This window comes from Carica papaya, chromosome 3 (genome assembly GCF_054855325.1).
Source record: "Carica papaya isolate Zhongbai chromosome 3, ASM5485532v1, whole genome shotgun sequence".
NCBI lineage: Eukaryota > Viridiplantae > Streptophyta > Magnoliopsida > Brassicales > Caricaceae > Carica > Carica papaya.
Window position 1 is genome coordinate 1,655,284 of NC_142311.1, and position 27,672 is coordinate 1,682,955.

The window sequence follows — 27,672 nt, forward strand, 5'->3', positions numbered from 1 at the left end:
ACCAATTTTACTTAAAAGCAAGCTCAATATATTACTATATATTAAAAAAATATATATTAATATATAAAAATTATTTGCTGGCCATTCTATTATTTCAAACTCTCATAAATAAACATTATGGACCTATACCCAAGTGGGTGTGTGTGTGTGTGTGTGTGTGTATATATATATATATATGCAGTGATGCAGATTGTGTGCATATATAATATTATATATATATGTATATGAGCAAATGGAGGAAGTTGCCTTTCATTACCAAACCTCAAAAGAAGCAATATAAGCTTAAAATCTCTTGGAAGACAAGTAGAGCTCGCACTCAGAGATTTATATATACGTACATATATATATCTATATCAAACAGAAAAAAAAAAAACATTATATATATGCATATACATACATGAAACAGATCCTATCTCTTTGTCAAGGGATAGAGTGGCTTTCACTACAAACAAAACTTAATCAGCATGCCTCTCAAAAATGGATGACGATAACAGGCAGACAAAGAATGTATATATACACATTAAGATATAGTTGTAGTTAATACATCATGGGCGTTCATAGAAAATGATGCAGCCTGAGCGATTATTGGATATATTATAGGTATTACATATACATATACGTATATATGTATGCACGAATTGTTTATATATAAGTAGGAAGAGTGCAGAGATTGAATTGATGTGTAGTGATACCATCTTGGTTGGTCGTAAGTACCTGTCATTCCTTCATTGTATATACAATGCATCACCCTCCTCAACAACATCTAAAACCTTTCTTTATAATGTATACATACATACATACATACATACATACATATATATACATACAACCAAGCTTACCACTGAACGTTTTTTTGAGTTTATTTTATTAGAAAGGGGTTAAAATATAATATTATTAAATTTAAGTTCACATTTTTTGAGATTTTAATTACAATTTTAAAATTGCTTGTTACCATATTAAATAACAATTTAATTTACACAATATATATATATATATATAATTATGATAAATTAAAGATTTAATTTAAGCACTAAATTGGCCCAAGCCCTGAGATAGAGGGAAGCTGCCGCAGCCTCAGAAGAAAGTAGTGGGGGCCCAAATCCAACTCAATCAACTACAAATATCGCAAGTGGGCCCAACTCAATTAACTAAAATTGATATCATTGGACAACATTGTGTGTATATAAATATTCTATATATATATATATATATAATTTCTTGCGGTAAGAGATAATGGATAATGGGTCTGTTTTTATGGGCTCAAAAGAACCCATTTATCATAAACATGCATGGATATATATATATATATATATATGATATATAGATATAATATTTATATATATATAGTCCATGGGCTTGTTCTTCCCTTGGGCCCTTGGCCCGGCCTTGACAAGTACATATGGGGATCGAATTCCTTGCTAAAAGGGAGATTCTCATATACTCGGGGGTTTCCAAGGAAAGCTCAAAGCTACATTATTAATTCAACTATGTACATACACACACACACACACATATATATGGATAGAGCTATTTTATATTCATGTTTTCCAACAAAACCTACCATACCCATATATATATATACATATATATACAAATCTTCCCGTATAGGCGCGCATCATATGCACATAAATATATATATATGTGTGTGTATATTGTGAGGAAGTAGAAAATAAGATGGGGAGGAAAAAAAAAGGGTATAGTGCTCGAAACAATCTGTCAATGGGACCTCGTGCTGCATGAAGAAGAGAATTGTAAGGGCCACCCTTGTATAAGTACTCTCACTTGTCCCTATCCAATAAAGGCATGCCTAAGCACACCCCATAAATCTATATATATACATATATATATATATATATATATGATGCCTACATATTTTAGGGCGAGTCCCATTTAATTTCCCACCCTACTACATTACAAATTGTCTCTTTCATTTAATTTGGTCTCCACTATTGTCCCTATCTCACTCCCAAACAAAAAAAAATTTCTCCCAAAAGGTCACTTGCTACCTTGGTAACCATATTTTTTAATTTAAATTTCCATTTAATATAAAGTTTCTCTCTAAGAAATTATAAGGCTAAGGCTAACATTTTTAATTAATTTAACGTAATAAACTTTTTATTTTCTTATATATAACGTGAGAATCATTTTTCAACCGCATAACATAAATTTTTTTTATTATTATTACGAAGAGAGACAAAAATTAAAAAAATTAATAAGCAGCGAAGAATTTACACGTCGAGAATTTTAATTTTGCATTAAATAAATAAATAAAAAACTAATTGTAAAGTTAATTAATTTTTTAATTTAATTTATTTTATTTTATTTCAACAAGTAATATTATGATTATCTCTAGAGTTTAAAACTAAGTAATAATTATATTAAACTAACAATGCATGCACGTGCAATTGTGCGCACGTGTTCATCGTTCCCAAACATCCATCCGTAATAAATGAATTGATAATGCTAATAATTTACTTTCTACCGTAATTTTTGTAATTGTATTAAAATTCACGAATTATAAATAAATAAACAAACAACCAAACAAATAGTAATAAAAAGTGAATTTAATGACGAATTTTCAAATACTAAAATAATATTTTTGTTATTTTAAAATAAAATATTGGAAAATTCGTGCGAGGCATCATTAGAAATGTACAGAATATAATTTTATTGAAATGTAGGGACTCCGTTGTTAATAAAGTATACTTTTTATTTACTTTACCGTAAAAAGGTGAGCGTACAGTCTCAAAGTAAACTTGCTTTATGCTTTTTTTTTTTTTTTTTTTTTGCACACGGGTGGCCCCTCTATTATCTCATAATTATGTCAACACCCCCCTTTATTCTTCTTAATTTTAAATGAAGGTAGGAAAAAAAATATATTATAATTTATAAATATAATCAAAATATAGATATACACATGTACTAACAAAATCCATAGATTATATTTGTAAACCCAATTTAATTAGGTCATAAGAACCACTCAAGTGCCCAGTAGTGTTTTTTTTTTTAAAATTTATTTGTATTTTTTAAAAAAAATTAGTATTTCGTCGATTTATAAGTGTTAAAGTCAAATAAAAGAACGTTTAAAATAATAAATAATTGTTATAAAAAAAGATATATTGATAGAATGAATAAAGTTAAAATAAATTATAAAATTATTATATTTTAAGAATATTAAACTATAATATTAAAAATAATTATTAACAAATTCAATTATCATGAATGTATTTTGATATCGGAGTACATATTCTCATGTCAAATTTTTCATATATATATATTAATTATAAAAGAGAGAGAGAGAGAGAGAGAGATAAATAGTGAAGGTTTTATTACAAAGACATGGAACTTTTTCTTATTTGCAAAGAGGCAACACAATTTCTTACAAATTGCAATCTCCACCGGCACCAAGTGCGTGAACCCAAACGCCAAAAGCGTAGCGCGTGAGACAGGTCACGGTAAATTACAGCGTATATAACCCCATTTGGCAGCTTTTAAAATACCAAATTCTTTTCACTTTTCTCCTCCTACCTTTCTACCCTTTATTTGTATGTACACTAACTCACTAACTGAAAAATACTGAACTACCCCTAACACGTGTCAACTCTCACACGTGGGTCAGAACTCCGCAAACGAAACGTTTTTCTGGCAGTCTGATGAAATCGACGGCAATCGCGAGGGTGGCGCTGACGGCGGTTGACGTAATCTCTGGAAGTACTCCCTGATATCCGGCCCACACTCTGTTACTTTCTCCGTCAACTCACCCTCTTCCCTGTTGGGGATAAACGGAGGCCGCAAAACTTCCGTTAGGAGGTCCCACTTTAGGCCTTTGAAGAACACGTGTTGCTTGATCTCGGATGCGCCACGGTTGTAGCCGAGCCTCTTTGTGGGGTCCTTTTCCAGCAACCGTCCGATTAGGTCCGTTAACGCCGTGGGCTTACCGATGAATTGAGGCTCCTTGCTCACGACGTTTCGAAACGTTTCCTTTCGGTTCTTTCCCTTAAACGGCGTCGTACCGTAAAGCATCTCGTACGTGAACACCCCGAGAGCCCACCAATCGACAGCGAACTCGTGTCCGTCCCCACGAACCACCTCGGGGGAAACGTACTCCTCCGTGCCAACGAACGAGTTGGATCGCTCCCCGTTGGAGAAACTCAGTCTGCGTCGGCTTACGGGGCTGACACGAGCCGACTTCGCTTTCCTCAACCCTTTTTTGGCGTCGGATACGGTGGGGATCCATCGGGAGAGGTTCCGGTGATGCTTCCGGCGAATCTCGATTGGGTTTTTGTTATTGTTTCGTTGTCGGGTCTGCTCTGTTTCTTGAATGCCCGGTGCGGCGGAGGCGGCGGCGGCGACGGTTCGCTTGGCCAAGCTACGTGAAAGGTCGAAGTCCGTTAGAGTCACGTGACCAGACTGCTGTACGAGGATGTTTTCCGGCTTCAAATCCCTGTAAGCGATGCCCATGTTATGGAGATGTTCGAGGGCGCAGACGATCTCCGCCAAGTAAAAACGAATGACCGTAGGGGAGAAAACACGGTCGTTTTGACGGTAGCGTAGAACGTTAAGATCACCGCCGGAACAGTAAGGAACAGCCCAGGCGAGAAAGTCGTCGGTCTCGAGAGAACCAAGGAGGTGAGGTAGAAACGGATGCGGTTCCGGGTTAGACAAACGGGTCAACACACGGATTTCCCACCGGGCACGACGGTCAGCGTCGCGCTTCGAATGTGAGACAGTCTTGTCGACGACCTTTAGAGCAAAGGGGAAGCGGGCATCGGGGTCGGACACCGTACGATGCACAAGAAACACCGTACCCATGGCGCCTTTGCCGAGAATTTTGAGAGGTCTGATGTCATCGAGCTCCATCTCCGGTAATAACCGCGGTGGTGGAGGTGGCGATGATGGTGTCTCCATTTTCAGAAAGAGAAACGAGAAAAAAGCAAAAACTTGGAAGGGAGAAAGAGAAACAGAAAGAGAGAGAGAGATGGGTTTCAGCGTTGGGTTTTGGCTTATATAGTTTTTTTTGTTTTTTTTTTTTTTTGTTGTCTTCAAATGTATGTTTTGTGAAAGTGTTTATTGTTTTTCAGTTAATTAGTTTTCAGTTTTTTACTCGGCGGTAAATAATTAAAGTCGTAAACACAAAAAAGTGAGGTTGAAAATTTAGTTTTATTGTTTTAATTTCGCGACTTTTGAGAGTAAGATAATTATAATTTTCAGAAAAATACAAAAATAATAATAATTGCTGTTATTAGCTTTACAGCTCTCTTCTACTTCTTACATGCCATCATCCATTGCACTTTTATTTTTATTTTTATTTTATTTTTATTTTGAGTTACTATTTTTATTAAAAGAAAATAAAAAGATACCACCTTCTTTTATTCTTATTCGCCTATATATATATATATGTATATATATTCTACTAGTAGTTCAATAATTAATTATCTCAATCTACATATCTATATAGATCATAGGAAATTGAAAATTGACGAACAACAAAACGGCCGCCCAATAATTATATGATTATACAAAATAAAATGTCCTTACGGTCGTACCATCATGGACAATAAATAATAATCTATAGTATGATTTATACAACATTTATTAGTGCTACCCATATGGTGAGATCTCAATTTACAAGTGTAATGAGTTGGTTTTTTTTTTTTTTTTCCTTCTAAATTAACAAATTGGGCAAACAATTAAAAAGCCATGCACACGTGTAAACACATACATATACATATACATATACATATATATATATATATATATATATATATAATTAAAGAGAAAGATGCATGGAGCCAAACAAAAGACAAAAGAAGATTAAGGTTGTGCGGGCGGGTACTCACATGGGGGGGGGGGAGGTTCCCATAATCTAAGGTCCCGAATTAATGTGGACGTGCACTCTATATACAACATTTTTTTTGTAAATAAAATTATTAAATGTTTTAATTCTTGAAAAATAAATGTTGGTTCGAATAATTATAATTACTTCTTAAATGATTAATCGGTTAATTAATTAAATTCTCTAAGAAAAAAATAATTGGGATGCACCCAAAATTAAAAAATAATGAAATAAATTTGACTTTACCTCAAGCAAAAAATTTAATGATTTTATTAGAGGACGATCACATAAATCATATAGTTTATACCTTATAATATATTTCCATTATGATTTTTGGTACAAGTGAGGACAAAAAATAAATTTAAAGGGTGATTTAATTTAAAGGGTGATTTTATTATATTTAAAACTTTTAAAATTAATAATTGAAATTCTTTATACAATGATTTATAAGCTATAAATGTATAGGGGTCATGAGCTTATTTTGGAATTTTGTCGATTATATTATATATATATATAATTTTGGACTCTATCCTCGTTGCTTACACAAGAGGCTCTGAAATAAAGGAGAACGATGCAGATAGCACATGTTGAATAGTTGATTTATTATTATTATTATTAATTAATTTCTTAAAAAAAATATTAAATATTAATAATTAATTTAAGTGATATTTTCCTCACTTATTGATAAACACATATATTTTTTATTAAAAAATTAAAAGTTTAAAAAGTATTTAGTTATAATAAACAAATTAATAAATATTCAATTTACAAATAAATTTGGTATTTATGAAAAATATTTTCTTCTACGTATAATATCCAAAAGAATAATATTATATACACCCGTTAATATTTTACTAATTGGAGACAAACATAACCCCACGGACGAGTATGGTAGACACGATGATGATTTCTTAATCACATTAACTAAGGAATCAAAATTTTGATTTGCAAAATCCAATGTTTGAAATCATGACTATACTATTAACACTAATACGAATTTAATTAATGTAATTTAAACATATTGTTTAGTAGAATTAGTGAATTGGGTTCGTGTTAGGTGGTGCTGGTCATCAACCCTTTACACATATATGTACGTATATATGTCCTAACAATCACTAATTTAACAATTTTAATCGAAACCCTTGTATGCTCTCTCTCTCTCTCATACACATACATATACATATATATATATATATATGGATATATTCGAGATTGAATGCTCCTTGTAATTTATACTTTAGAGGAGGAACCCAATTGATTTTTCCAATCTTTAGAGATTCCCCACCTACAATTAAATTACTATTTACATTTAGAATATAGTTTATAAAAAGGCTACCTATAAACTATAGCTTAAAATTCCTTTTTTAAGTACCCCATATAAGTCACTAACATTTTTCAATTTGTCATTATTCACTTATTTCTTTTGTTCCTTTTTCCCAAAATTATTAATGCAATCTCCATTTCAATTATTTGTTTTTTTTTTCTCCAAAGTACATCAATAATTATGGGTAAAAAGAAAACAAAAGAAGAGCCTCTCTAGGCCTAAACCCTAACTAAGTTTCTTAACATTTTTTTGGCTCACACTATATGAATTTACACATTTAGATAGTTTGATTGTATCTAAAAAAAATTAATTTTATATAAATTAATTTAATTTTGAATTTTAGAGATCCAAATGTTTTGATCTTATGTTGTAATGTTGATAAAGATATTAAATGTGTAATTAGTAGATAAACGTAACTCTTAATCTCACTTTAAAAATATATATAATTATTGAACTTCATAATATAACTCACTCGAAGATATTCGGAATTGGATAGGTAGCTAAAAATTTCAGCATATATATTAGCTATATATTTACCTTTATGGTGGACAAATTTTTGTTAAGGTGGGTCTACGTATATAACATATGTATATGATATTAGCTGAAAATTTTGATAAGATATACATATATACATACATATATTAATTGGAAAATTAAGGTTATTGATGAATGCACCACGGATGATGTATTTAGTGGCGATTGTTACAATTCACTAGCACCCATCAAAAACAGTGGACCTACTCCAACACACCATTTGTCGAAATGGTCTTAATTGCCAACCTCGATGATCCCATCAATTTCATGATAAGTCAAATTTCATATTTTAATTGATTAAAGTATTAAAAAAATCTTAGTTATTATACATATATATATAAATTAATTAGATACATTCACACTATACAGAGGTGTATATCTGTAGGTAAGAATTTATGTATTATTAATTACTATTTAAATAAACAGTTGATATATATGTAGATAAATGACTGATATATGTTTTCGTGTATGTTACTAGTAAACTAAATAATTGGTGTATATTTTTACGTGTGAATTTGCATGTTATTCTCAACTTTAGAAACATAGTTAATTATCATTTCAAGATCACAACTATACATTTTTTACTACACAAACCATCAATATTCAACTTATAACACATTTTTTGAGACATACATATTTATCTTACTGAGTCGATCACTCATATTAAAATAATAAAATATTAATATCTTGTAATAATATCATCTGCCCATTTTGAAACGATTTCTACATTCAACATAAGATTTTTTTAAGTCAACCTCCAAAGAAAATACTTACCCAAAAACTTGTTACCACATCTTTTTCTATTGAATCTTATATTTGTCGACACTACATTTTCTTGACAAGATAATAACAAATTTGAACAAAGAAAACATAATCCAAATTAAATTATTAAGTGGATTATAGCAACTAAGAAGAATGTTATGTTTCGAAGACAAGAAAAAATTATTTATGGGAGATGAGTTCCACATTGGTTGATTAGCTCACCGACCATGAATTGAGTATAGTGAAAATGGTCTTGGAGATCAAACACGGCTACCCATTAATTCCACATATAGTTTGAATCAACTTGAAGGCAAGGCTACATTTAAAATAAAGTTAAAATGATAATTAGCTAGATTAAAAATGTGCATATATATATGTATGTGTGTGTGTATAGAATTTGAGTTGATGGGCATATAGTATAAAGGTGTAATATAACAAGTGGGTAAAAATCAATATTTTGGAAAAAAGGATCCATCCAAACAAGGCCTAAAACCCACCCCATTCACTCCAACTTTAGGTTACACAAAATCTTACACACTGTTTTTCTTTTTGCTCATCTTTCTGGCATTCTTGAGACATCATAACCCCACAAATTAATTCTTTTTCTAAACAAACTCTAAAAAAAAATTATAACTCATCCCCCCAAAAAAGAAAGAAAGAAAGATTGTTCAAGTTTCACAAGATGTGTTCCTGTCCATCATCATTTGGTGGGAGAAAATGTAACCTTTCCCTTATACCTAATTAATCCCAAACCCATTATCTATATATATGTATGTATAAAGTAATGGTCCCTAGACTAGGAATTAAATTCTCCAATTGGATTTGGTCAAATTATGATTCAAAAGAATAATTATTGGGTTGAGTTGAAATTTGAAAGACAAAATATTTAATAAGATACGGATTAATTAGGATAATCAACTTAAAAGTTAAATCACATTATGTAATTTTTCAAAAAAAAATTATAGCAATTAATTGATTAAGAACAAATTATATTCCTCTACCCATGTCAAAGTTAAGAACATATGTACTTTAAAGCAAAAAAGCTTCTCTACACTCTTTGATGATGCCCTTGTCGGCCATGATTTCACCCTTGAAAACAAACCCTTTTCTCTCATCCCATATCGAATATATTTTTGGATCTTTTAAACCCAAACACAAACACAACATACCCATTATATATACATACACATATTACTCATAACATGCTAAACAAATATATATAAGAATATACTTCGACTTAAATACACCCAAAAAAAAAAAAACCAATTATCAAACTATATAATAAATTTATTATACATATACATATATATATAATCACCCACTTACTTATTATTAATTCTCTGAAATTTTGATGATAATAATAATATATTGTCATTAATGTATAATGATAACTTGCTTAGAATTCTTTACTTGAAGGCTCCTCCAATCATGGTTAAAGTGGGCAACACACGTTTACACTTGCTTATTATTCGCCTATATGTATATATATATATATCGATCGTGTGAGAATATCATAAGAATTATTATTGTTCATAATGTACAATTCCTTTTTCTTATTTGGGAAATTTTTATGGGTAGATTTATTAATAATAGCCGTTGGATCAAGAAATGTTATGGTCGTGATACGAGAGCTTCCTTTTTGTTTTAATGGTAGCTCAATTCAGTCCCACTATGGATCTCCATTTTTTTTGTTTTTTCATAATGGAGAAGATGACTTTTGGTACCTGCTGATTTGTACACCACCACCCTAAAAATTTAATATATACACAATATATATATATATATATATGTGCATGAAGCAGGGAAATTATTTGAATTTTATATTCCAAATAATAATAATATTATTATTATTAGACAAAATTGAGTCGAAGATGCTTCCAAAATTATAAGCATCTTCTAAAGATTATACCAAACTAAAAACTTTATTTTATAAATTTTTTTTTTTTTTTTTTTATAAAAATTTGGGTTGGATTGCTTTGCCTTAAATTTACTCCACAAGAGACTTGTATGACATCCTTAACTTATAAATAACGAAATTATATCGTTTTTTCCGACTGTATATATATATATATATATATATATATATATCTTTATATATTTGCTTGTGCATGTGTGTATGTACCTACGCACACACTATTTTGAAGTCAATTTTATTTCAAAATTTGAATTAATTATTTTTTGTGATTTAAAAAAATGTAAATACAATTTTGTGGGTATAATAAAAAAAAAATGTTTGCTTAAGGTATAATGTTTGGAAGATACTAAACCATTTATCTTAAGCAAGGTAATATATCAATAGAGACAAACGGTGTCGTTTTGAAGCGAACACAGACCGGCCCAAAATTAGAAAAAGACAAAACTAATTATGGGTGGATAGCGGGCCCAGTCCAAAATGAAAAACAATTTAACTTAAGCCAGACAATAGCTCAGAAAGACAAACGGTGTCGTTTTGAAGAGTGGATAGAGACTAGGGCCGAAAGATTTCTCTCCAATGGACATGCCCAAAACTAAACCACTATTTTGCAATTTCTTACTCAGCCCAGTTGCCCATTTGACTAAAACCTAGAAATATATATCTATATATATATATATATATATTACTGGCAATGTTTCATAATTAACTACTTTAGTTTATTAATATTGCAAAGCACGCAGCTATTTATATAACCTATAGGAAAAACAACCCTAGGTCCTACAACCTTATCAGAAAAAACCCTAACCCTAGATGAGGGTGTAGGTAGGGTTTTTCAGTGAGTGGGAAAATGCAAGAAGAAAACAAAAAAGGGATTTGTTTGGCTTTCTAACTGGTTTTTATTTTTATTTTTTTTATTTCGAGGCGACACGAGCATTTCTCCGGCGTTTCTTCCCAGCAGACCACCACCACCATCACCACCACCACCACCACTTTCTCTCTAGATTCTCGTGCATGGCTTCCTCTCTCTCTCTCTCTCACTCTCTCATATATTTACCAAAATACCCCCCGTTTTATTAATGTTTAAACAGTATTTGTCATTAATTAGAGCTGCTGGCATGAATGATGGACATGAGGATTGATGCATGCACAATAATTCATGGGGCATGAATTTCCACATACATATGTGCAACGACTGGATTATCTACACATGTATATCCTTGTAGTTGATGGATCCTACGATTTCGTTTCTCGGTGATATATATGATGTAAATGTAAAAATTCATCATAAGATTGTAGTCATTCAAAAAAAAAAAAATAAGGGTACTAACAATTAATACATACATAAATATACAATGAACTAATCAGAAAAGTAAAATGATTTATCTAATATACCCCTAACTCAAATTCGCTAATTGATTACGAGCAAGGGCAAATTCGTTAAAAAAGGTGGTGAAAGTGTATGTATATAATTTTGGTCAACGTGTTAAATAGAATGGTCAAAGTTTGCTTCTAAATTTTGTGTTTTTTTGTGCAAGCATGCAAACCGTATAATTGGCCTGCACTGCCTTTGCTGGCAAGCCAACAAAAATTAATTAAGCCTTTAATTAATTAATAATTTTCATATATATCTATATTATTAGCATTAATAATAATAATAATAATAATATAATATACTGACACGTGTCAGTCACATTCCTTCCTAAGTTTGGCCGCATTATCTGAAACGACGTGAAACCCTCGTTGAATATTAATAATCAAACTCTTGTTTACTGCAAGTGGCCGGTGGATAGCAAATCCCCACCATTCCTCCCCTTATTAACTCTCTTTCTTCCACAATTTGCTTTCTCTACCTTCACATTTTCCGAGAATATTTTTACCAGCGGCGATCATGACAGATAGAAGAAGAAGAGAGATTCTTCAGCTTTTCTTCGTTTTACACTGTTTATTATCTTCATTAGGTAAGTCTCTTGTTTGACACATTTTCTTCGTGTTCATTTTTTTTTTAGTTGTGTATCAAGTTGTGTACGTGTATATGCAGAGGTTAATTATCTTTTTTTTTTTTTTTTCTCTTTCTGGGATTCTTTAATTGCTCAAAATGTGGAGGAATGGGGTTTTTAGGGTTTATTTTATATTTTTTGGGTTGGTTTTAGTAGGGTTTTTAGGGGTATATTTAATGATTTTCTGAATTGTTTTTAATGGAGTTTTTAGGGTTTTGATGAAGTGGTTTGGAGGTTTATGAGTGGAAAAGTTTGAAGAAAGCGAGAGACGTGGGTCCTGCGCCCTTAATGTGGGGCATTTCAGTCAACTTTCTTCTTATTTTATACGTACGTGTGCTATAATTTGGCGGTAGCTCTGTCATCAACAACAACGGCAGGTGATTCTAATAACCCATATACATATATTATAATTAATCTGCTTAGTGAAAAGATTATTGCTTTAATCAAGTACTGTTTGCTTAATCAGCATCGGGGTTCAGATTCTTTCTTATAATTTAAGTTGGTGTTAATATATCTATAAGATAATCGTGTACTCTCGTAAAAGAGAGCAGCCTGAAAACTCTGAGTTGTTCAGTTTAGAAAGTTGTAAATACAATCTCGAAAATTAATTTTTCTAAGAAAAAAATAAACAGGTTGATTAAAATAAACATAAGTTTACTTGATTATTTAAGGAAGGGATATTTGCAGGCCATCAAAAAGGAGAAAAAAAGAACTTTCCTCGTCACTGATCTTACTCTCCTTCTGTCTTCTGATGATCTCATTTTCTTTTATTTACCTATATATATATATATAGATTTTGACTCGTGTCTTTATATACACATATATATATATATCATACACACAAATATTATTCTCCATATGATTATAAATGGCTGGCTTCATAATAATTGATGCAACACACATTATTTAGTATTATATGTGTGTGTATGATCTCCATACTTAAATATGCACGTGTAGCACATTTTATACTAAATGAATTGTTGAACTAATATCTAACAGGTTTTTAATTAGTAAGAGGGTATAAAATTGCAAGTATGTAAAATGAATCCAAAAGTGTATATATATATATATATATATATTTTGAGAATATGCATATAAATATTAGATACATTAGAGCTTTTCTATGCCTAAATACAAGATTATAAACATATAAGCTTGTAATTAGGTGAACATGGCAAACATAAAAGAAAGATGAGTCAGTCCATATATACTATAGTAGTAAGTAGTAAATATATGTCGATAGACAATAATTAATCAATTAACTATCTACTTAATTAATTAATTTATAATTATAATATAATGCGGTTCATTGAAATGGATGATAAGGTTAGATGTGCAAATCTTAATTATATTATTATAAAATTCTTAAAGAAAAATGTACTTGTGACTAATTGGATGACACAGAGGCACAAATATTATAATTAATTAGTTAATTAAACAAATTAAGAGCTCCTAGCACAATACAAGCTTCTAGTGTGCAAAGGGCACAAGTAGTAATAATAATATTATTATTATAATTATTTTTTAATAAAAAATTATCTCTTTAATTAATCTCATTTAATCTTTTTTGACGGGTGCGAAAACCAATTAAGCGGTCAACACATTTCTACTTAGGGAACCCAAATTAAATATCTTCCACAGTAATTTTCTTAATCTTTTATATCTAAAAATATTATAGTAAAATTTAAATTATATTATTATTATTATTATTATCGTAAAATTATTTGAGAAAAAAAAAAAACTTAGTTTTGCTTGTACATGAATATTTTTTGTAATTAAAAAATAAAAATCAGTACTCAAAAAATTTATTTAATTAGGAAAAATTTGAAGAGGAGTAATTCTCACACTTTCTTAATGTTGAAAATACGTGGATAATTTTACCCTCTCTCTCTCTCTCTATATGTGTATATATATGTATGTATGTATATATATATATATATATATATAATATTGCATGTCCGTACACATGCATCTTTAACACATGCAGAGACTCGGGGATCTACAAACATAGAGTCTCTTTAATCTTTTTGGCTAGTGGGTAGTGACCCGCTTGGAAGATCTTCTCTGGTTTAAGGGTTTTCATCTTTAGATATTTATATTTTTGCGTGTGTGTACTGATTTTTTATTTGGGTTAAATAGATTTAAATTAAATGCATATAAGATTTATATATGAGTAAATGAGAAGAGAGGTAACTTTACGTAGAATAGTCAATTGTTAGACTATGAGATGATTTGCAGAGTGTGGGAATGCTGGGCTTTGGGGAGTCATATATTGCAGTAAACGAGGGCGAGAGTTCCAATAAACCAAGTGGGCTCTTTAAAAAGAGAGAGAGAGAAGAAGAAGAAGAAGAAGAAGAAGAAGAAGAGGAAAAAGGGTTTTTTAGGGTTGGATTTTTCCAGTTGGAATTGTGGGTTTGTCTTAGTACAATGACCGAACATATATACATATAATATATACATTTATATTGCACTCGTGTCCCTATAACTTATTATGTATATAGTATAATAATGGAGGTTATAGTTGTGTTATTTGTCATATTGATTTTTCAAGTGTTGGGAATTGGTGTTTGTAGTCAGACCAGACCAGTCTCAAAGGGGTTTGCTTAAGCTAAGTCTCTTCCCTATGTAATTTAAAGAGCTTCTATCTTTCTCTAATCTTTCTCTCTTCTCCTCCTCTCCTCCTTTTTCTTTTCACATGTTCTCCTAAGATATTCATCTCTGCAACCTAGAGAGAGAGAGGGAAACTGTGCTGAATCATCCTCTCCTGCAAATACTCACTTGGGTAAAGCTCTGATCTCCACTTGTCCTTATTCCTGATCTCTTCTGGGTAAGGCCCTTTTCCTCAAATTACTTTGAACTGTTCTTTCCGGGGGAGTCTCGGTATATATATATATATATATATATATATTGATACGCAGACACACACATATAGATATAAGAGTGCAAGAGTGAATCAGAAGATATGGGCTCCATGAATTCAAACAACTGGCTTTCTTTCCCACTTTCACCGACTCATCACTCTTCCATACCAGCTCATCTCCATCCTTCTCAGTCTCACCAGTTCAATCTAGGGTTAGTAAGTGATAACATGGACAACCCTTTTCAAGCACAAGGTATAAACATATTTAAATACATACATATTAGTTTCCTTTCTCAAGCTGGCTAACTATACCTCACATATTTCTTACCCATGGTACTGGCATAAAATTTTTACACAGAATGGAATCTGATAAACACGCATGGCGGTGGAGAAGTTCCGAAGGTGGCAGATTTTCTAGGAGTGAGCAAAACGGAGAACCAGGCAGATCTTGTAGGGTACAATGAAATTCAAGCTAATGATCATTCTGACTACGCCTTGTTCCAGAGCAACAGCATAGTACCTGCTGTTCAGTCAACCGGCGCCGTTTTAACGTCTTCTAGTAAGACCTACCAGGAGTTTCAAGAGAGTACGAATAATTTACAGTCACTGACTTTGTCTATGGGAAGCACTGGGAACAAGAGTTCAACGTGCGAGACTAGTGGAGATAACAGTACAAACAGCAGTGCTGTTGAAGCTGCACCCAGAAGAACACTGGATACTTTCGGCCAAAGGACATCTATTTATCGCGGTGTAACAAGGTTAAAAATTTAAATACAACCTGGTCTGAATCTATTTTTCTTCTGGTAGAAATTTTGGATTTTGATTCTAGGTCAAATGGGGTTTTTTTTTTTATGTGAGTTGCAGACATAGATGGACAGGGAGATATGAAGCTCATCTATGGGATAATAGTTGTAGAAGGGAAGGCCAGTCAAGAAAAGGAAGACAAGGTTTGATCCTCACTGACCATTTACATATACACACATATCTATAGATATAGTTCTTCCTTGCTTATTTCATTATCTTGAAGACCCTAACCGTTAGTTTTGTTTTGATTTTCACGGTAATTTCTATCGTGCCACCGATCTTCAATTGCAGTTTATTTGGGTGAGTGATGAAGTTCATATATTCTATTTGCACATAAATATGTGTATGTATATATACTTGACTTTCCTTCTTAGACTTTCCTTCTTATGAAACTGTGATTCTAACAGTAAGTTTTATTTTTTCCCTCTCTGGCAGGTGGATATGACAAAGAAGAAAAAGCAGCAAGGGCTTATGATCTGGCTGCGTTGAAGTACTGGGGAACGTCGACTACTACTAATTTTCCGGTAAGTTAATTTAACTGTGTTAATTTTCCCCAATATAAAGATTAAAAATTAATGGTTAATTAGGATGTCATAAGGTGGAAACTGCAACACCATTGTTTCCAGTTAATGATACGATTAATTAGTTTCTTTGGTTAATGCTTCAGATCAGTAATTATGAGAAGGAACTAGAGGAAATGAAGCATATGACTAGGCAAGAATTTGTTGCTGCTATCAGGAGGTACTTATAAAGTTTAAGCATTCTAACTTTCTTAACTTGCTTAAATTGAATTCGTTCATAAATCAATAATGAACAGAAAAAGGACTCATCTTTTAACTGGGTATTAACCAATGTGTTTCACTGTAATCCCTATATTAGATATATACACACTCACACATATGTATAGTCGATGCCATGTCATCATGCATCTAATTACATTGTTATCTTGATCTGTGGCTGATTTTCAGGAAAAGTAGTGGCTTCTCTAGGGGTGCATCAATGTATCGTGGAGTTACAAGGCACTAAATTCTGATCTCTCTCTCTCTCTCTCTCTCTATATATATATATATATATATATATATATATATATATATAGACACAGCCAAAAGGACATGAACTTTATATGCCTATATATACATATACGTGTTGATTGCTTCCAAATTTTCATTTTATTCAGGCATCACCAACATGGAAGATGGCAGGCGAGGATTGGAAGAGTTGCAGGAAACAAAGATCTTTACTTAGGAACTTTCAGTATGTAGTCATTCAATTTCCATGCAACACTTTAATATGACACCTTCAAAAGTTCATGCAAACATATTAATTTATTTTAATAAAAATTTATAGATTCATCAGTTACTCAACACATTAACGTTAATTGCAACATAAGTGAATATAATTTCCAAAGGATCATATATACAAACGAAGTCAAAATCGATCGCTCTATCTCTTATAAACTTGTAAAATTATATGTGTACATATACATATGTATTATAATGGAGCAAATTAGTTGGCAAATACTGGTTTAATTGACAATTATATACGATACAGGCACAGAGGAGGAAGCAGCCGAAGCATACGACATAGCTGCAATCAAGTTCAGAGGACTCAACGCCGTCACCAACTTCGACATGAGCCGCTACGATGTAAAGAGTATTCTCGAAAGCAATACTTTGCCGATAGGTGGTGGAGCTGCAAAACGACTGAAAGAAGCTCAAGCCATGGAGTCATCAAGAAAAAGAGAAGAGATGATTGCTCTCGGCTCCACCACTTTCAGCTATGGTGGATCAAGCTCAAACACAAGATTACAAGCTTACCCTCTTATGCAAATCCCATTTGATCATCATCATCAACCATCTCAGCCTCTACTAACGTTACAAAACCCTGAAATCTCCCACTACGATCCTTCCTTTCATCATAACTATCTCCAGACACAGCTCCATTTGCACCACCAAACTGGGTCGTCTTCTTCGTCTTATCTCCAGCAACAGTCGAGCCAGAACGCCCAATTCTACAATAGTTACATCCAGAGCAACCCTGCTTTACTTCACGGCCTGGTTAACATGGATCACAACAATGGCAGCTCAAGTGGGAGTTACAGTACTGGAGGATATCTCGGAAACGGCTCAGGAATTGGGTTGGCGCCTAATTCCACGGCGATAGGTTCTGCCGAGGATCTTTCCCTTGTTAAGGTTGACTACGACATGCCCTCCGCCGGCTATGGTGGCTGGTCTGGCGACTCAGTTCCTGGCTCAAATCCCGGCGTTTTCACAATGTGGAATGATTGACATTAATGATCTGCTCAACCTCAGATGACAGCAACAATTTACAATGCTTTCTTGTTTTTTCCCTTTTTTTGTTTTTCCGTTTGTTTTTAGTCCAAAGTACCATGGAAAAGATAGGTCGTCTTCTGATGAAATTAAACTTGGCCATCTTCTCAACCTTCCTCTGACCTTTATTATTTCTTTTTTTTTTTTTTTTTTGGCTTAACTTTCTTCTTGAGGGTTTTGAATTAGGGTTTATATATCCTGGTTGGGGAAGAACAATTTGACTAATGGTGACTGACTTCAGTACTATATGGGTCAATGCTAATAGCCCTCACGGGCTGTTTTTGGGTTCTAATTGAGACGATAGAATACCCAAATTTTGTATGCATGCAATTGATCTTCATATTTGCTTTCGGATTAATTAGATGTGAACTTTTATTAATTGATTAATAAAATTACTTCTTAATATTCTTTTTTATTTGTAATTTTACCTGTCTTTTTTTAATTATTTTTTAATTAAATTTTTAATTTTTACTTATTTTTTGAAACATGAATTAAAGACAAATTCAAAGGGAACAGCTATAATGCATCATGTATATTTATTAATTTTTAATCGCTTTAATGATATTCTAAATTCTTATCACTAATAATATGTCTAAAAATATTAGACAGATATTTATATCGTAAATGATATATTTAAATCAATATTATGTTTTAAAAATATTATTAGCATAATCATCGCACCGTAATCATTTTTTTTTATCTATCTCTTTTTTTAATGAAATTTCTTTTATCAAAATTTATGATGTAGAGATTCCTCCAATTCCACACACATAGAGTACTCAATATCAACCTCGATTTCTTTCATTGCCGACCTACTCCTCATCGGTACAATGTCACAAACAATTTTCCACTCAAAGAGCTCTATCCACGGGAGCACTTTTGCATTCCATAATTTTTTCCAAATAGTCTTTTCATCGTTAGTTATATTGTCAAGTAAAAAAAAGAACCTCTTATACCAAGTTCTATAGTAACCCAAAATTCACTAAGTGCAAATTCGATTCTTTATAAACCCATGTGATTTTATTTGGAATAAGGTTGTAACTTATTGATATACTTATAATATCAACTAGATCCTACGGTAGAAAATGTTATTATAATAGAGAGAGGTTCCAACACGACCATCCATCAATTGAGCAAATCAGATACCCATTCAATCTCGGCATTAATAGGATGCAACCTCCATATTTGTGCATTTGGTGTGTTCATTGTCCATCTATTCTCTCATATTTATATTTAACATCCATTACCAATTCACCATGTCAAACTCTCTTCCAATAATTGCCTCTCAACCAATAAACTAAGTTATACATAGATCAGCATGTAACCCATAGAAGCCTAAAGAAGTCCCCTCGTTGAAAGTACATTGTTCCTAAGACTTGATAAACCAACGTGCTTTGATTTAAAACCAATCGCTAAGCTTACTTAGACAAGTATTATTGTATTAAGACAATGAAAGTCTCTGAAGTCCAATTCTCCCAAGTAATTAGCTTAAGCATATTAACGAGCCCAATATAGTTCTAAAATATTTGAATATCATCTTCAATAATCTAATAAAAAATAATGCTATCACATACAAAAAAGAAAAAGAAAAGTAAAAAACGGGTGGTGTAGAACGAGCAATTTTGATTCGTCTTGATCTACACTCATTTTATCAACAACGACAATATTTTTTTAGGATTATAAACTATTTGTTATTTGTCATACGTTGTTATTAAAATAATTATAATAATAATAACTAAGAACATTTATTTATTTATTTATTGAGTGACAAGTGAAAAGAGGATTTTATACTTGGAACTTGGTATAAATGTAGCAATGATTACTGAATTAAATTTGCCAGAAAATTTGAACTATTATGACCGGTCCAATCCCTTATATTATATACGTGTGTATACATGTATATATATATATATCTATATATATATATGTATATGTTACTTGGAGAAACCGCTATATACATGTGTGGATGTAAATGTATAAAATTAATTAATAGAGAAGCACGTGTGATGATTTCAACAAAATATCAGCATAGAAATATAAATAGATGTGAAAAAGTGGGCATGCAAATTTCGAAGTCTGGATTATCGCTTCATTACAATTCTGGTTCTCGATCACTTCAACACCATTCCCTCTGACCATGTGGCCTGTTGGTCCCTCCCCTCATTCTGCTAATTCGCACTATGTATGTATATATATATATAATAACAAAATTAATTAATGAATATAATTAATTAGTTTACGAAGTTAATTAATTGATTAGTAATTTAATCAGTATAAAGTATACTAGATTATTTTTATCTATTAAAATATACAGATAGTTAAGTTTAAAATTTATAAATTTATAAAAAAATATTAGAAACGTGCTGTTATTTAATAATTTGCAAGAAGCTGTTGAATTTTTTTTAAAAAATATTTAAAGTACTTAGGAAATTAATATAATATATAGTTTAGAATTATTTTTATAAATTAATTAAAAGTTAAAACAAATTTATAATATATATTAATCTCGCATTGCATAAAACAAGACATTGCTATGCACATGACTTAATACTATATAATAAGTAAATTAACTATATATATATATATATAAAATCCCAAGATAGTAGGAAATCAAATTTGTATGACTTCTTCGCATTACATACACGTATATTGTATGCATACATAATGCATTATATATCTATACATACACACATATATAAGGAGGATATGCATTAACTTCTAAAAGAAATAAGAGGAACAACCTTTTAATTATGTGTCCATGCATTGAATAATGGAATAGGAACATATTAGGTCATGTGCATGTTAGTGTCTTGTTTATTGCACAAATCAAGATGAATGTACATTTATATTATAATTACAAATTAAATACCGTATTAAAATGAACGGGTATGATTTAAGAATGATCATATTATATATATATATATATATATATATATATATCATATATCATATATTTAAGGATCACAATTTATTTATTTAATTAAAAAAGTTAGAGAGAAAATTTGGGCTAAAAGGCCGAAAATGGAAAAGGAAAAATTATTTGGGCCTAAAATTTAATTATCAATTATTCTAAAAGGGCCGAGGCCCAGTAATTATAGCAGTTTCAGGCCCATTTTGCTCTCGAATGCTAAGGCGACACAAGGTATCACAGAATTTCCATGAAACTCTACAACCTGGTGCTTATTTCATTTTCTAATTTTCACCTCACTCGACTGCCCTAACAGGGATTTCCCTCGTGCAAATCGACTCTGCTGACTGCATTTACGTGTTCGATCTCTTTGAGCGATCATCATGGGTTCAGGTATATTCGCTATTGATTAGTCGTATCAGTGATAGGGTTCTAGAGCAGTAAAGAGTCTTTGTTTTGACTCCATACTTCGTCTTCCTCGTTTCCTTTTTAAATTTTTGTGGATTTAATTTTTTTTTATTTTCCTGGGTAATCCGCAGATGCCGATATGGAGGATTACGGGTTTGAGTACTCGGATGAGGAGCCCGAGGAGCAAGATGTTGACATTGAGAATCAGTACTACAATTCTAAAGGTGTGTGTATTACTTCGTCTAAACTTCTTTCACGGTCAATCATCTTGCTGTTCGGTATAGATTATTGAGTTTAACTTTCGAAAATTGTTTGAGTTGAATCTGTAGTATTAGGAGACTATAAGGAGATAGGTTTCTTAGATGTTAATTGTGGAGGATACTGGCGAAAAATGACTGAGCTTTCTGCGTTTGTTTATAGTTACTAACTGCATTTAGATAATTAAGTACTTTTTTTAATGGTTATTAATGAAATGCTTGTTCAAATATATAGTGTTAATCTACACATCTCATGCGCATCATCCAGAGATCATACCATTTCCTATTGTCTTGGTTGTGTATGTGATACACTTAAATTTCCCCCCCTCTCTCACACTCTTCCAAATGCATTATAGGTTTGGTGGAAACTGATCCAGAAGGAGCACTTGCTGGATTTGCTGAAGTAGTTACCATGGAACCTGAGAAGGCTGAGTGGTGAGTATTTCAGAATTTTCGTTTTTATTGCAAAATGGAGGGATGATCATTTTTTATGGTATATAGTCATAAAAAACCTACAGCTTTCACACGTTTATGTATTTTAAGGCATCTATCTGAAGAAATCATTATGCTAGAAGGACCTCCTTCGGATTTTTTCTTATTCTTTTCTCTTTTTGGTTGATAATTGATATTTTTAAACTAAAATTTTGTCGTTATTCTTTGTATGAAGAGAGTGTCATATGCTAGATGTGCAAGCTTGTACTAGCAAAAGGGATATTTTCAGTTCCTACTGAACATGGAAGAACAGGTCATGCTTTTCTAATTGAATGTTCACATCAATTGATGAGAAGCATGGCGTGCGAAATTATTGGCTAATAAGGAAGACATATATGATGAATAAGTTCATGAAATAAAATCTGTATATCGAATTAGAGGAGATTCAATTTTCCATTGTTTGAATAAGATGAAGAACGGCCGAGTAGTTAAAACTTGTTGACAAGGATATTGATTTCAATATTTTTTTCATTTTTAATAAAATTTACATGCTCTCTTTAAAATGGTTACTGGATCTTTTCTGTTTGATGTGCTCCCTGGATTAAAGGTTTTACATTTACTATATGAAAGCATTTGTGGATACTAAAAATTTTCTATATTTCTTTATTCTTAGAACAAAAAAACTGGTGCTCAGTTGGATCAAGCCATATCATTATCAGTAGTAGCTTTAAGGCTTGTTTCAAGTTTTAGCGAGCGTTCAAAACACTTTCTTCTTTTTCCATGCCGAGGTCAAATTTTTAGGATATAAGGAAAAAATGGTTGATAGCAGGGGTTTTCTCTAGTCAATGTTGATCCTAGAGGAATGATAAACTGGTGTTTAATTACTAAGTGAGCATTAAATGATTAACTTAGAGTTGAATGATTATGCTCTCTTTTGTCATTAGGGGATTCAAAGCTCTGAAACAAACTGTCAAGCTCTATTATCGTTTGGGTAGATATAAAGAGATGATGGATGCATACAGGGAGATGTTGACTTACATCAAGTCTGCAGTAACACGTAATTATAGTGAAAAATGCATAAACAATATTATGGATTTTGTTTCTGGGTCAGCTAGTCAGAACTTTGGTCTGCTACAAGAATTTTATCAGACAACTCTAAAGGCCCTTGAGGAAGCAAAGAATGAGGTGAGCATATAGTTTCATCTATATAAATTTATAATCATGATACTACTTTCAGTGCCAAGATGTGATATGTTGGTCTCTTGCACAGAGACTTTGGTTCAAGACGAATCTCAAGCTATGTAAGATTTGGTTTGACATGGGTGAATATGGGCGAATGAGTAAGGTACTTTCTTCTAAATTTTTTTTTTCTCTGATTTAAATGATCTCTATGAGAATAACATGTTATACTCAACCAGATTTTGAAGGAACTCCATAAATCTTGTCAAAGAGAAGATGGTACTGATGATCAAAAGAAAGGAAGCCAACTTCTGGAGGTATATGCGATTGAGATTCAGATGTACACTGAAACCAAGAACAATAAAAAGCTTAAGGTAAGGATTTTCTAATTTTCTTTCAACTTTTATATGAAATATGACTTTGCTATCTTGTATTTATACTACTGTGCGACTTTGCAAGTTACTCTTTTTGTTTCCTTCTTCCCTTTCCGGATTCTTCACTTCTTCTATCCAGTCTTCTGTTGCGACATTAGATCATCTACTTTCTAATTATTTTTGTTAGTCTAAATACTCGGATAAATCCACAAACTCAATTTCAATCATTAATCCCCTTTTTTCTAACTGATTAGCTTGAATATTAGTACTCCTAAGTAGTTTGTATTATCACACCCTCATATGTCACTTTTCCACATTTTAAAATGTGCTATAGTCTTCATTATCTTTCCGTTCATACCTCTTTCTAGTGGTAAATCCTTGTCCATAGGGAAATTTATTTTCAATGTAGTTCTGCTAAAGCCTTGAGTTTTTTTAAGGGCTTGTAGTTTCTTTGGCTGCTAAAATAACTGACCTTCCATATAGGATATGAACGTAAAGACGAAGTGGCACTGGAACCTTGCAAGTCTATGAGAACTTTCTCTCTGTCTTTCACATTTCCCATGAGCATTGTTAATTCAATGAATTAGATGTTTGCCTAGAAAATATCATATAAGAAACTATTCTCTTACTGGAAGCAATCATCAGTCTGTAAACAGATCTTGCACTGCTGTTTTCTGAGTGATGCAAGATTGCTGGTAAGGCTGTTGCTATAGTTTTGGAAACATGATATTAGCTGTTTAATATTAGTAGTTATAATTATATGGATTTGGTGCTGATTTTCTTAAGGGGACTCAATTTTTGATATCTCTCTTGTATGGTTGATGATATGTGATCTCATGCTTGTGAAGATTTGCAATGGGAACTGTCAAAATAGATCACACACTGAGCCCAATAGAAAAATTGCCAGGGAATCACAAATATGTTGATAGTTATTGCGTCAATGCTAATCTCTTTCCAGTGTATGCCTTTTTTCAAACACAAAAATACACACATGGACTTCAGTTAGCATTGTCATCAAGCTGCATCTTACTTATTGGATTACTTGCAGCAACTATACCAGAAAGCACTTGCTATCAAGTCAGCTATACCACATCCGAGAATCATGGGTATAATACGTGAATGTGGTGGGAAGATGCATATGGCGGAACGACAGTGGGCAGAGGCTGCGACAGACTTCTTTGAAGCTTTTAAGAATTATGATGAAGCTGGGAATCAGAGGCGTATACAGTGTCTTAAGTATGGGTGCTGTCTTCATATATTTTTGTTTTATTTCAATATCATTTTGAATCTGCTCTCTCTTTTTTCATCCTAATAGCTTTTGTTTTTCTATCCCTCAAAAGTGAAGTCTGCAGCAATCATTTGAGCAAGGTCTTTATTTGTCTCTTCAGATGTATTGACCTGAACCAACTTCACCTTTCGAATTTTGTTTGAGACCAACTAAATTTTCCTTGATATCTTTTGTAAACGAACTTAGACATTTCCATAGAGAGGAAGGTCATTTTGATAAAGAGCTAACGAGTGTTCTTTATTTGGAAATAGCAGTTGCAATTGTGCTCTAATTTTTTGTCCCTTAACCTTGACTTGTTCTATATGTAATTTCAAAGTACGGTCTCTTGGTTGCATATTTGGCCTCTGTGTGATGCCTCTTAATACTTTTTTATATTTACACTCATTTACCTATGAGGATCTGCATCACATAGAATGTGGCTTGACAGAACTTTTAAGGTGTTTGCCTTTTCTGCTGGAAGAGCAACTGGTTAAAGTCTATTTTCAGATGTTTTGTATGTCAGGATAATCTGATTTCTAGAGTAAATATGCCTTCCTATTCAGTCCTTCATGTATTTCTCCTCTCTTCCCCCCAAATATCCCTTTTCTTTTCTCTTGTATTTTTATGTATTTGTGTGTGCAATTATCTTATGCCTTTTTTAAAATAAGAAGCAAGAAAGATTATTCAGTTCACTTTAAATGTGTCTTATTTGGAAGATACCTGGTTCTTGCTAATATGCTGATGGAATCTGAAGTAAATCCATTTGATGGGCAAGAGGCAAAGCCGTAAGTGTTTTTGTCTATGCAATCCTCACAATTTTGGCTTGTGTCTTTCCTTCCTCTCACTTGTAACCTTTCTTCTGTTTGATCTTTGCAGATATAAAAATGATCCCGAGATCTTAGCAATGACAAATCTGATAGCTGCCTATCAGAGAAATGAGATTTTAGAGTTTGAGAAGATCCTTAAGGTGCATTTAGTGTATCCTTTGTACTCTATGTTATCTGTTTGGAAGATGCTATAAATTTCTGGAGGCATTTTTCAGATTAAAAAAATTCTGAACTCGTATAAGTTGTTGCTCGTTTTTATTTCAGAGTAATAGGAGGACGATAATGGACGATCCATTTATCCGCAATTATATTGAAGATTTATTGAAGAATGTCAGAACGCAAGTGTTGCTTAAGCTGATCAAACCATATACAAGAATAAGGATTCCCTTCATATCCAAGGTGAGCTTAAATTGCTTAAATTTTTTTTCTAGTTTCATGATGGGCTTTAACTGATGTTAAATATGTCAAGTTTCAATAAGGTGATTGTTGAATATAAAAAGAAGTTAACTAGAGATGTTGCTTAAAAAAACACGAAAAGTATAAGAGTTTACGATGCTTGAAGAAGGAAATATATATATATATAAAAGAAATTTAATTTTTTTAGTATTAGGAAATGACTTTTAAGAGTATAGGGAGAACAGGAAGTAGTTAGAGTAATTAACAATGTATTTGGCTTGTGGAAGAGCTGAATTGTTATCTTTAAAAAATGGACCAGTTGTAATTATATCTAAAAATCTTAACGATCTTATGTTAGGTAATTTTCCTTTTTTTCTTTTGCTATTTTTGTTGTTATTCCGTTTTGAACGCACAGGTGTTTGGCATTCTCTTTTGTGTAAACTGTAGTTTTTAACAATGTACAAACTGAGTGCCCTTGGCTGAAATGCAGGAACTCAACGTTCCCGAAAAGGATGTTGAACAGTTGTTAGTGTCACTAATTTTGGATAATCGAATAGATGGACATATCGATCAAGTGAACCGACTATTGGAGCGTGGGGACAGGTTAGTGTCATTCACCCATTGTCATCCAGTTTTTGGTTAGTTGATATGGGGTTTTGAGTTGAAAAAAAAAAAGAATTATATCATATATATGCCCGTTTCAGGTCCAAGGGAATGAAGAAATATACTGCTATAGATAAATGGAACACACAGCTTAGATCCCTTTATCAAACTGTCGGCAACCGAGTATGTTGAGGCAAATACCAGAAACAAGAGGGTGCTAGTGCTTTTTCTTTGGACAAGAAGCTCTCTCTCTCTCTCTCTCTCTTTCTTTCTTCTTTTTTTGGTCATGGGTGAGCTGGGACGAAGCTTTTGTTAGCTGAATTTCGCATAAGCTGCAAATATGTAAGGCTGTGTTTGGATCTTGATCTTGTATCTTTCCTATAGTTGGATAATTTACTTTTTTGCAAATGAGTACATACCAAGTGTACTACTTACAAAGGTGTGAAAGAAAGAGGATAAGTATACTATTTACTGTTCTTCTTATATATATATATATATTTACATAGAATTTAATATATTATTATCTTTTATTATGTAACAATCTCGTGATTGTATTATATCAGTCCCTCTCAGGAAATCTTGATTTGCTTTGGATGGTGAAAATCTGTTCTTTGTTATTGAACTAAATAATTGACGTACAATAATTAATTAATTAATTT

General features: G+C 32.1%; 3 protein-coding genes across 7 annotated transcripts; 2 read left to right on the forward strand and 1 right to left on the reverse strand.

The window, feature by feature from the left end:
- Positions 1–3,305: 3,305 nt before the first annotated feature.
- UCNL (AGC (cAMP-dependent, cGMP-dependent and protein kinase C) kinase family protein) lies at positions 3,306–4,995 on the reverse strand. The gene has a single exon (XM_022038382.2). It carries the CDS (start codon positions 4,906–4,908, stop codon positions 3,616–3,618), a length of 1,293 nt encoding a protein of 430 aa, XP_021894074.1. The 5' UTR covers positions 4,909–4,995; the 3' UTR covers positions 3,306–3,615.
- A 7,191-nt stretch (positions 4,996–12,186) lies between these two features.
- Positions 12,187–18,475, forward strand: LOC110811803 (AP2-like ethylene-responsive transcription factor PLT2). 5 transcript variants are annotated; one of them, XM_088214965.1, is made up of 12 exons: positions 12,187–12,329; positions 12,580–12,745; positions 15,077–15,195; positions 15,301–15,481; positions 15,587–15,986; positions 16,093–16,175; positions 16,324–16,332; positions 16,468–16,556; positions 16,700–16,773; positions 17,001–17,051; positions 17,210–17,286; positions 17,584–18,475. In XM_088214965.1, the coding sequence occupies exons 4-12, from the start codon at positions 15,331–15,333 to the stop codon at positions 18,318–18,320; spliced, it is 1,671 nt and encodes a 556-aa protein (XP_088071091.1). In that variant the 5' UTR covers positions 12,187–12,329; positions 12,580–12,745; positions 15,077–15,195; positions 15,301–15,330; the 3' UTR covers positions 18,321–18,475. The 5 variants fall into 5 exon arrangements, with proteins under 5 accessions (XP_088071091.1, XP_088071092.1, XP_088071093.1 ...); XM_088214966.1 differs by having other exon boundaries at positions 15,077–15,150; XM_088214967.1 differs by lacking the exons at positions 12,187–12,329; positions 12,580–12,745 and having other exon boundaries at positions 14,526–15,150.
- Positions 18,476–21,503: 3,028 nt separating this feature from the next.
- FUS12 (proteasome family protein) lies at positions 21,504–27,480 on the forward strand. The gene is made up of 12 exons (XM_022038381.2): positions 21,504–21,663; positions 21,810–21,902; positions 22,292–22,370; positions 23,312–23,552; positions 23,638–23,712; positions 23,786–23,920; positions 24,969–25,156; positions 25,904–25,972; positions 26,064–26,154; positions 26,279–26,413; positions 26,901–27,013; positions 27,115–27,480. Exons 1-12 carry the CDS (start codon positions 21,654–21,656, stop codon positions 27,203–27,205), a joined length of 1,320 nt encoding a protein of 439 aa, XP_021894073.2. The 5' UTR covers positions 21,504–21,653; the 3' UTR covers positions 27,206–27,480.
- The last annotated feature ends 192 nt before the right edge of the window (positions 27,481–27,672 follow it).